The sequence below is a fragment of the Egretta garzetta genome, unplaced genomic scaffold (genome assembly GCF_000687185.1).
Source record: "Egretta garzetta isolate BGI_Z169 unplaced genomic scaffold, ASM68718v1 scaffold72, whole genome shotgun sequence".
NCBI lineage: Eukaryota > Metazoa > Chordata > Aves > Pelecaniformes > Ardeidae > Egretta > Egretta garzetta.
In genome coordinates this window covers 1,128,107-1,139,150 of record NW_009259032.1, presented here as the reverse complement: position 1 = coordinate 1,139,150, position 11,044 = coordinate 1,128,107, and the positions used below count along the sequence as shown (strand labels likewise).

The 11,044-nt window shown below is 42.8% G+C and overlaps 1 protein-coding gene across 2 annotated transcripts in view; it reads right to left on the bottom strand.

The window, feature by feature from the left end:
- Positions 1-8,903, bottom strand: part of TSPAN5 (tetraspanin 5) — a 93,241-nt gene extending 84,338 nt beyond the window's left edge. Inside the window, exons 1-2 of one of the 2 annotated variants that reach the window (XM_035890341.1) lie at positions 8,680-8,903; positions 6,878-7,018 (exon numbers count right to left, since the gene is read on the bottom strand). In XM_035890341.1, coding sequence (XP_035746234.1) covers positions 6,878-6,907 — 30 coding nt within the window. In that variant the 5' untranslated portion in view covers positions 6,908-7,018; positions 8,680-8,903. The remainder of the gene's footprint in view (positions 1-6,877; positions 7,019-8,679) is intronic. The other variant, XM_035890342.1, reaches the window with a different exon arrangement.
- Between the last annotated feature and the right edge of the window lie 2,141 nt (positions 8,904-11,044).

The following is an 11,044-nucleotide window of genomic DNA, read 5'->3' as shown; positions in this document are numbered from 1 at the left end:
GGCGAGAAGTAACGCGGCCTGGCTGGTGCGAGGGAGGAGCGGGCCGCGCTCGGTGGCACGCAGGGCAGAAGAGCCGGGAGAGCAGCGTGGTTCTGGGCTGGCTGCGGCAGTGAGAAGGAGCAAGCCCGTAATTGTACCGTGGGAGGTTACTCTGAACGGGGGCCTTCGGATCACCTCCCACGTGAACTCGTACGCACTCCATACACAAGAACACGTGAAGAACTATTGTACAATGTTTTCGAGAGTTTGTATTTTAGCATAGTCTGAATTTATATTGAACCTGCCAACTGTAAAGTTATGTGGCTTACTTGTATTCATACACTATTTTGGGATTCAGAATCCATGTGGCCTGGCATTAACAGCATAATTAATAGCATTTCTTTGCTGAAGAATAGCATCATTTCAATGTTTCAAGTCTTCAGGGTTTCCCGGACCCGCTAAAAGTGCAATACTTTTAATTCAAAAGTAATAAATTATGTAATAAATGTAATGAATTACATTTGCCATCTGTACAAGGTTGCAGGATAACAGGCTTCAAAAGTATGATGATTGTTAGAATCACAAAAGAGTGTCTTTGGTTCAAGATCACTTCGTATTGGTTATGGGGCCTTGGTCGCCTGTCTCTTTTGAGAGAGAAGGGAAATACTCATCTGTCAGGTCTGGTAGACGTTGAGAAGAAAAAGCATCTGCTGAAATGGATCTGTGAAAATAAGCAATGTTCTTGATAAATGAGAAATTAATGCAACATGTCTATACAATTCAGCTGTGGCTGTATAGTTTACCAGATGAACATTATCCCTGCCTCTGTTGTTAGAGTATTGTTAACACTCTGTCTTTGCAAAACCATCCATGGGAAGAGGGTAGAAAAGGGTGAATAATCAGCAACGCGTAGGTCCTGTACCAATGAGTAAAAGCACCTCGCTGCTTACAGTAGGGTATGGTAATAATGTATTATATTAAGGTGCTGTTTTTACAAGTGGCTTCAAATATGGGTGACAAACTGTACAAACATTTATAATATTGCTGTCATAACACCCTACTAACGCCACGTGTTGGCACCCTTTAGCATTTTAATGCTTCACAGGCAACAGGGAAATACTGCAGAGTATTATTTGTTGTGATAAATTCAGTAACAATCTCTGATGGTTTACCTATTAATCCATTCATTCCCAACAACAACTTAAAAAGAAATGCAACCTACGTCAATTACAGCATCATACTACAGGATTTCACTTGCTTTCTCAATTGAAAATAGCAGTATCATTGCCAAGTGTCACTTTGAAGCCAAAAGCATTTCACATGTCCCATCATCTCATGAGTTTAACGAGAATTTAGGACGTCTGGTGTTAATGGTTAGACTGCTCACTTGAAGAGGGTATTGAACACAGGAACCTGCTTTCTTTAATTCACGTTGTGTGTACGGTTCCTGTGCAGCCACAGGATTGAGCAACCAGACAGCAAAGGCAGCAGAACAGCTTTGATGTAGGTAAGCGATCTTGCAGAACGCCAGCTGGAACAGAGTCCGCTGCACCTGCAGCAGCCTCTCTGGTTTACAAACACATTTTGTTTCCTGTCCTAAACAAATGGGGATAAAAAAAAAAAAAAAAAACCACCATCCTTTGGCTTTGTGCCGTCTCTTGTGGATTGCTTCTTACATGCTTTGGCCACCTAGGTTTGGAAGCTGAGAGAGGTGACTGTGACAGCACTTTAAATTCACTGGCAGTTACCAGTCAACACTGAGTTCCAGTGTGATATGTTGGCACAAAAGCCTGAGGCAAGACTAAGCAGGAGTGATGCTACCTTTCCTTGCAGTATGGCAAGACAGTTACTCAAGTTCTGTTAGTTTATAATCCATCTGACTAGTCACAGGAGTACTAATGGACAGGATTTCAACAACAAAACAATGTTTCTAGTAGCACAGTGCTTTGTAACAGTAGGCAAAGATTTGATTTGCTACTGACATTGGAGAAAAAGTCCCATCCAAATGATTAAATCTACATCCTATCTCTAAGATGTCATTATCAATGGACTTCTGGCCAACGACTGGCCAAGTCTAATGCTTGTAAGTGCAGGAAGTTTGAGAAGTTCATTTCTTAAAAGGGGTACAGCTGCGGACTCTGAAATTCTACTTCCCACCAAGTGGAGAGCTCTCATCCCAATTCCTCAATAATTTCTTAGATCCAGCACCTCTGTCTTTGTGTCAGCTCCTGTTTCTTGATCTATGAGTATTTTGACATTTTCCAGGGAAAAAGAAATGCAAGCCTGAGTGACTCGAGATGAGAAATGGCTAAGCAGCCCAATGAAGACTGAGTTTCCATGAGTCTTCGCATTGCTAATCTGGCCACGTGCCACATTTAGTGAGATAAAGAATTGTGGTCTAAGAAGAGTTCAGTGCCTGTGTCCCTAACTCTAGTTTTCCTAGACACTTCATTTTAGTTGAAATTCACAGGATGTTTTTCCATGGGGAAGCCGTAAAGCTTTCTGACATACAATAAGATTTATAGTCAGAGGTATTATCTACCTCAGGGTATTTTTCAATTTTAATATCATACTAGCTTGTAATGCCATTTGTGTTCATTTGACAGTTTTGCAACCAGGAAAACACTTTGCTTTCTGCTTAGCAAATGAGTGACCACTGATGAGGGGGCATTTAGACTCATAGAACGTTTTGGGTTGGAAGGGACCCCTAGAGGTCATCTAGTCCAACCCCCCTGCAGTGAGCAGGGACACCATTAACTAGATCAGGTTGCTCAGAGCCCCGTCCAACCTGGTCTTGAATGTTTCCAGGGATGGGGCCTCCACCACCTCTCTGGACAACCCGTTCCAGTGTTTCACCACCCTCATTGTAAAGAATTTCTTCCTTATATCCAGTCTAAACCTACCCTGTTTTAGTTTAAAACCATTACCCCTTGTCCTGTCACAACTGGCCCTGCTAAAATGATTGTCTCCATCTTTCCTATAGGCCCCCTTTAAGTACTGAAAGGCCGCAATCAGGTCTCCCCGCAGCCTTCTCTTCTCCAGGCTGAACAAGCCCAACTCTCTCAGCCTGTCCTCATAGGAGAGGAGCTCCAGCCTTCGGATCATTTTAGGTTCAAAAGGAGTTCTAAGACTTTTATAAGACCAAAACTCAAGTGGTGGTACAAGTTGTATTGGCTTTGGTGGAATTGCATCCCAGCTGTGAACCTGACTTCAGCTTCCCACAAGAATAAAACAAATCTTTTCAATTAATTCACAGGTACAAGTACTGACTAATTACTGTTATGGCTAACGCTTGTTAGTGGCTTTCTGGTGAGTATTGAGCTGCTTTTTCTGTATGAAGCTTAGCTCTCAATGCTGGATAATAACACCCGCATGCAGGACCAACCCAGCATCATTATAACCTGAAAACAACAACACTGTTGTTAGGATGATTCACAAAGCATTAAGCATGTCTATACAGCTGCAGAAGTAGAGGCCAGAATCTGAAGCTAAGGCATACCAAATAATAACCAATAACCAATTGCATTATGTCTGATTTACTTTCTCAAGGGAGTGTGTATCTGAGCCTTAATTTTCTTTCTCCAAATGCTGTACTTTTGGTGTAAGGATCTGTTATTTCACATGTTCTTAAAGTAAGAATAACTATATAAAGAAGGTGCAACTTGTATTCACTCCAGTTCCCACCAGCATTTGGCAGGTTTTCGAACAAAGATGATGAAAGTTACTAACTGGGATGCAAATTACTTAAAGAGACCTACCAAGTATCAGCAATAACGATCACAAAGTCTGCTCAGCCGAGCTCTACTGCTTGCAGTCTGCAAGCTGGTTTGTTCAAGATGAGCCCAGACAAGTCTTGCAGCAGTCTAAGCAGGTAAGACATGAAGACGCAGCCTCAGAAGTCCCTGTGGAGCAAATGTATGTAAAATGGGATATGCAGACCGTTAGTGCCAGAAACGCTACTTTGAACCCATAGGGAAGAATAATGCACACTGCTATTTCTTTCCTGCAAGAGAAGGAAGAGGTATTTTTGGGGCGAGGCACCTCAAGCCAGGAGCTGCTACCTCTGCTGCTTGCGACAGGAAGGAGTGGGAGTGGTGGCATGCTTCCTCACCCTGTGCGGTCAAGGCAGCTGCAGCTGCACCATGGTGCTGCTTGGGGCAAACATTCAGAAACGCAGCTCTGTTTCTGTAGTGCAGTACCTCAGCAAGCTCCCGTTCAGAGATTTTTACAGAGCTTGTCTTAATTCCCCTGGCAAGTCTATACAACAGTGAAGCAGGAATAGTATTGATGTACCTGGCCCATAGCTCACTGTCACACAGCGACTGCAGGTGTGGTTCCAAATGCTCTTGCATCCAAACCAGCGCCAAAGTGCATTAACCATAAGGTACTTCTTACAACGATTTTATACACAGGACAGTGAAGGGGCTTAATGAGATAAAATATATGCATTATTCTGCAAAAGAGAGACAGATTTGCAGTCCTGAAGTAGGGGTGGCTACAATCAGAATATGGGTCATCGCCTCCCCTTTTGTTACTGCCACTACAGGACCATGGTCATTAATATGGATATAAGCTCAGACTCCAGTAAGTGCCAGATCTATCCTTCTAACTTTGTATTGCTAAAGGCACTGGACAAACTGCAAATTTGGAAACCATTCCCTTCCCAAACACAGACTATTGTTTGTCTATGCCTGAAGGTTCTGGTGTGATTCTTGACAATGCTATGTCCAAAAGGGCAACCAATGGTTATCCTATGATGGAGCACCATATGATTTTCTTAAGGTCCATTAGGTTTTTCAAGGCCCTCTGAGTTGCTCTCAGCCATTCTTCACCAAATAACATGGGACACTCTCGCTTCACAGCTCAGAGGTTTAACTTAGGGTGTTTACTCTCTAATAGCACTCGGGAGAGTGAGGATTTCCTCTGAGTGTATTTTTAATGGTTATAAGATTTTCGGCAAATCCACTATTTTAAGTAATCTTTGTTTCCCTTCAAGGTTTTCCTTTTCTCAGCCCTAAGCTACCTGAGCTTCCCCCATCCCTCCTCCCGCGCAGATTTTTGTTTTTCCTAGGAACCTGAATCAGAGTTGTCCACATGAACAATCCCTCAGGAATCAGTCTGGCATCTCTTTCCAGGCAGATCTGTAGACGTGTCAGAAGGCCAGGGAGTGGAAGCAGGAGGTAGAATGAGAGAGCACAAGACCACAAACCTGGTTGTTGTAGGCATTAAACACAAGTTGCAGTCAGAGTGGTGGGAGGGGAGCCTACCAGACCAATTAATCTCAAAGCCCAGCTTTTAGAAAAGCTTTCAGCCATGGCCCAGCCAAGAGCTGAGCTAAAAGGTGTTGGGAGTAGTAGATGTTTGGCCAGCCTGGTTGAGAGTTCAGCCCCCAGACCTCTGCAAAGGCAGGGCCTTAAATCATCTTACGGGGAAAAGAGTAGGAAAAGCCAACTGTGCAACAAGCTCTTGTTTTAAATCTAAGCAACACTTTTTTCCCATTGTTTTTCAATTCAAATGGCTGTAGTAGAGATACTGTGATCTGAAGGGACTCCATGTCATTGCCTTCACAGCAGGGAGAGCGATGAGGTGCTCAAGGGAGTCAGCACCCGCAGGAAGAGGCCCTGGATCTGCAGTGGACTCTGGCTGCAGGGAGCCACCTCCTAACCTCCAGCAAGAACATGCTTGCTCATCTGAGCTATGGCAATAGCAATGGCAAAAGGGCTCCAATCTCTGCTATGGCATCGGTGTCTCCTGTCTGTCAGACTACATGACAGAGTGTATCCAGGGCCTCTAACAGTTTATTAGGACTGTATAAGAGTACTGCAAGTGAGCTGATAATCCTGAAGGAAGATGGTTGATATATCTAACCTGATTTCCTCACGATTTTTTGTGTGGTTCTTCATACACACCTTGTCTGTTCACATCTGACAACAGTTACCACATAGCAGGATCAAAGATACCAGAGTTTCCTTTACCTTTGGTATTGACACTTTTGATTTCACAGACGTTACGCAAAGACAGCTGTCACAGCAAACATAGCACTTTTAATAGCACCAGTGAACAGGTATTTTACAGCAATATTCTGTATAGTTTAGTTTATATCAGTGGATCTGCTTAGGAACAAAGTAAGTAAAATACATTGTTTTAAAGATTCCCAAAAGGCATAAAAGAGCAAACCCATGCTATGTTGTTAGGGTTTTTTACTTTCCATAGCATCACTGGAGGAATACACGATGCCTGTGGTAACGCTACGTCTTTGGCAGATGGTCGTCTGTGCTCAGCAATAGCATGCCATTTGTGATAGGATCGAGTAGCAGAAGATAAGACTCAAGCTAGCCACACGATTTCTCTACTTACTTGGGAACTCCAGTATTTTGAAGAGTTCAAAGAGCAAGTAAACTGGGTCCAGACTTTGTTTCTGGACTACTTCCAAGTGCAAGATTACACTTCATAAATCACCTGTACGTATTACCCTTCAGGCACCTTTAAAAGGAAGGCACTTCAGAAAAATACACAATTTACTTGTTTGCAAGTCTAGTAAGTGGGTATTTCCAAGCCTTTCTTACTCTCTGCTGTTCTATTAACAAAACCAGAAACCTTCCTGCAGATAAGAACAGAGTGGCCACCGATACTCTTCTTGGCTTGAACAATTTTTTTTTTTAAGTCAGAGGCTTGTCATTTGCTGTATGCTTTACTGCCTGTGTTTCTGAGTTTGCATGGGTGGAGTTCAGTTCAATTTCCTGCTCTTCCTCTATCACAGTAATTATACCATCAGCTTTTTGTGCTGTCATAGTGCTTGAAGAAAATTGAACTGTGAAGTAACAGATACTTGAGACAATATATGGAGAAGAAAAGAAATCCCACCCCAGACCTATTTCTAGATTGATCTCCATCTTACCATTTCATGTACCACTATCTTTAGGCACATCTTCGGCAAATCTTCAGCCTCTCGCAAAGCTTTTAAAGTGCCCTGAATTTCCAGGTTCGATATTTTAGATTATACTGCCGTAGAGGCAGAGGCTAGGTCTCCTCCTTGTTCCTGCAAGTGGCAAGCACAAAATACTAGTGTTGCGACAGCAAAACAACTGAAGTAATTTTAATTCTAAAATGTACCTCTGTTGTTTTGAACTCATGGATACAAATATATCTATAAACACACAACACGGACCCAGTAAATGCAAATAATGGATCTGAAAATGTGAAGAAGAGTCTGATAAGGGAAAAAAAAAAGTGGTATCTTCAAGAAACAGATGCATGCTTTGCCTATTCCTCTTGTCTGCTTTCAGGCAGGAGAACATCTGCCTTTTGAAGGAGGCCTCCTTGCTCTGTATAATGTATCAATCTGCAGTCATCAGGAAAGTTGATGTTTTTCACGCGGAAGTATTAACCTTTTTGAAGGGACTGACTGTGAGTAAAATAATTTTTCTTAAAGGAAAGCTAATTTTGCTCAGGACAGACATTTCTGTCCCAAATCACAGTGACATAAATGTCAGTGTCTTAAAGGTTTCACAAATTTCACATCACTGAATTCACCGGACCAAAATATATGGCTGTTATGTTATGACTTCTCAGGACTATTATGCTATTTCCCAGGCTGAGTGATGAACTGTTAGATGTGTCACATTTATGCATACACCTATGAAATAAAAGACTCAATGGAAGTTGTAATACATGTGTAATGGAATGGAAAAAACAACAGGAGTAGGGAGATTTTTCTTTGTCTCGCAAAACATCTATCATTTTCTCAGCTCTTTCAGTAAGTTTGAAAAGTTTGACCTATTCCTCATAAAAGTGAATTTGCCAAAAGGATCAGCTGTTTAAAAATGTTAAGCTATAAAGGAGGTGGGCCGAGAGCTTACAACGAGTCCATTGTTCTGCTCTAAGCACTGTCACTCTGAGCTGGGAACAAAACCGAGAGCCGGACAAAAAGGAGGTCCAGCCATCTAGTGGTAAATTATATTGATGTGCAGCCTGCTGAAGTCTGCCTTCCATGGGGATGCTCACAGGGCCTCCATGTGCTCTGTAGTGGGAGAAGGGGACATTTCCCAAATTCTGATAGGTGCAGGACTCAGCTACAGTGGGATAGCTAGGGAGCAAGCTAAAATGCATAGGGCCTTGCAGCCAAATTGGGAGAAAGGTTGGCAGGAGGAGTAGCCGTATCAAATACAAGGTCAGCTCCTGCTAGGCTAAGAAGGAAGAGCCTGCAGTCAGTGTTCTACACTATCAAAGTACACCCGTTTACAGTTGCCTGCTTACAGTGCTTATTCAGTCTTTTTTCCAGAATATATCTGTCTCCTTATGAGCTTGCACTTGCCACCCTGCCTGCACCTGCACAGCAGTATTGAGGGCAAATTTTTTGGGGCAGTTTTCCATAGTTCTGTAGCAGAGAACAGCATGTCCAGAGGATATACACCACAGAATGGCGAGATACACTCAGGTCCCACGTCACACAAGGAAAAGAGGTGTTAAGCCAAATTGTCACAAATTAAACAAGAATGATGCAATCAAACAGCTACACAAAGAAAGCCATAGGCTTAGTCCAAGCTGGGATTAAACACCTACCAAATTTATAGAGTGAACTGTTTCATATTTTCTACATGGTTACAAACTAATAGAAAAAGCTTAATCTTGGCAAGGCCTGAAGACACATCAAAATAGTCAACCACTAAATACTTCAAGGAAAGAATCAAAGAAACATACAATGTGTGTGCCTGAATACCTCTTCGTATTCAGTCCAGTATGCCACAGCTCCCATTCCAAAAGTCATATCGGTGCTTAGAAGCCCATGTCTCCTTGAAAGCAGTCAGATGCAAGTCCTACAGGGCCTAGTATGCAACTTGCTTAGGCACAGAGAAGAGGTATCCAGTGGGATAGCCTAAGCAGCCTGGACATTAAATGACCGTTAGTTTCAACGTGAATTGAACCTGAGTAAAAACATAAAGCCAATTAGATCTGCTTACCGAACTATAGATGTAAGTGCTTTACTTACAGCAACCAAGATTAAAGATACTGCCTCTCTTACATAGTGACAAGCAATTGATTTCCATCTATATTTGTTAACATATGGAGTAACAGCATGATTTTAAATTCCCTATTGCTACATTTTACTCCAAGCTATTTTGACTGCTACTGAACATTTTGAAATATCAAATTTTGTCCAAAGCACATCCCGTTCTTGGCTTACACACATATGAAACTGCATTGTAGGTCATACTCGGCTACAAAACACTGGCCAAAGTACAGTCATGGTTATACCAGGCACAGCCAGGTAAATATGGAATAGTTCTGCAAAACTCCAAATAGTTACAACAATTCTCACTTACAGGACAAAGCAACTGAAAACAAAGTTTTGTTCCAAGTAGTTAGTGCAGCATGGACTGATTTTAGCGGACACATTTGTTCTTTATCAGAAAACATAGTACTGGAAGGAATACAGAGGATAATGCTTCCCTTGAGATCCAAAGTCAGCTCAGTCAGTGTTACTTGCTGACAGCCACTAGTACAGGAAAGAAATACTGCTGTTCCCTACTAGAGTGATATCAGCTACTATATCTCAAACTCTCACTACTATTTGTGTGATGTTTCTTTTACCTACAGGAGGATAGCTAAAAAAGCAGGGGGCCCATAGTTGGTTGCTACTTTGAAGTGGCATTTGTCCGAGTTCTGTTCTAAGGAGTGTTTGGCCACAGAGAGGTTGAAATCTCCCTGTGAGTAATTATGCTCATATTTCATCCGGTCTTTACCAAACATGCTCCCTCGCTTGGCTAACAGGAGAAATTAACTGCCTAGCACCTGCAACACGGTGTTCCTCGGTGGGATGGCTGCCTCTTGCCATCTGGCTTTGCCCCTCTCGTTTCACTGGTGGATCAGACTTGATACTTGTGTTGAATCCTACACCATACCACTTCCAGAGCTGTCTGAAGCCACAGACTTTAGAAGGACAACGAGCAGAAAAGCTGTGCTTTTTACTCCTCTGTTTTACCTGCCAGGAAGCTGAGGCAGCAAGTAAGCTGTAATGGACTTTCTTACAGCACCTCAGTAAATCAGTGGCCAGGTTTGCTGCCTGTTCTGGTACTCAGCAGTCAGTAAGAGGCTGTGGCAGAATGCTAGACACGAGCATCCTGCTTCAAAATATCTCAATCTGCTTTTCCTTTTTTCCAGGTAAACAGAGCCTCATCTTTAGGATGGAGTAGTATCTGAATCTGCATTCCTCTGCCATACCTTTCAGATATTCCTTTAAACAGGGTTATTTTTTAAAGACTTGAAACTGGAATTTAAAAGCTGCTGACTTAAGAAAAAGGAGCCTAGAAGGAGTGCGACAGAGAAGGGATCAGTGCTCTTGGGCAGAAAATACGGAAACAGCACCTCCTTAAATTTGTAAAACACCCACTGGGGTCAGGGTGGGATGGTCTGGCAAGAAGTACAAATGTATACAGTCCTGCAGCCATTTGGGGCTGTCTGCACTGAGAGCACCACTGCTGTCTCACTTTCTACTACTCTGCAGGTTCCCTGCTGTGCTCTGCAAACACACTCCTCTCCTGTGGTTATTTTTGAAGCAACTCCTTAGAACAGATGTCCTCATGCGTGTGTCTTCCCCGCTACATAAATAACAGTTTGCCTCATGCTCCTGCCATCCTTTTGAGGAGGAAAGAAGAGTATCCCTTACCACTGGTGATTTCTGTTGTACCTTTTGTGGCACTGTCACACCAGGGCATGTGTTACCTTCGTGCCCTTCTTAGGGTGACCTACAAAGGTTTTTTTGTTCTGCCCTTCTTTCTTACCCTTCCCAGGATTCTTCTCTCTTTAGTCCCTTTCCAACTCTCTCCCACTTCTCCTTCTTTGATTTCTGGAAGCATTGCAAACACCACCAGTGTCACAGAAACTTCCCCTTGAGTAATACTACCAAGGAAGGACCCACACATACCAGTGACCCTATGTCCTCCTTGCATAGTCTTCCTGGAGGCTAGCAGTACCACTGCTTGCCACCCATGCCTGCCTGTTTTGGGCATCCCAGACTCTTTGCTTGAAAGGGATCATTCTTCTTAATCACGTCTTGTCTTGGCAA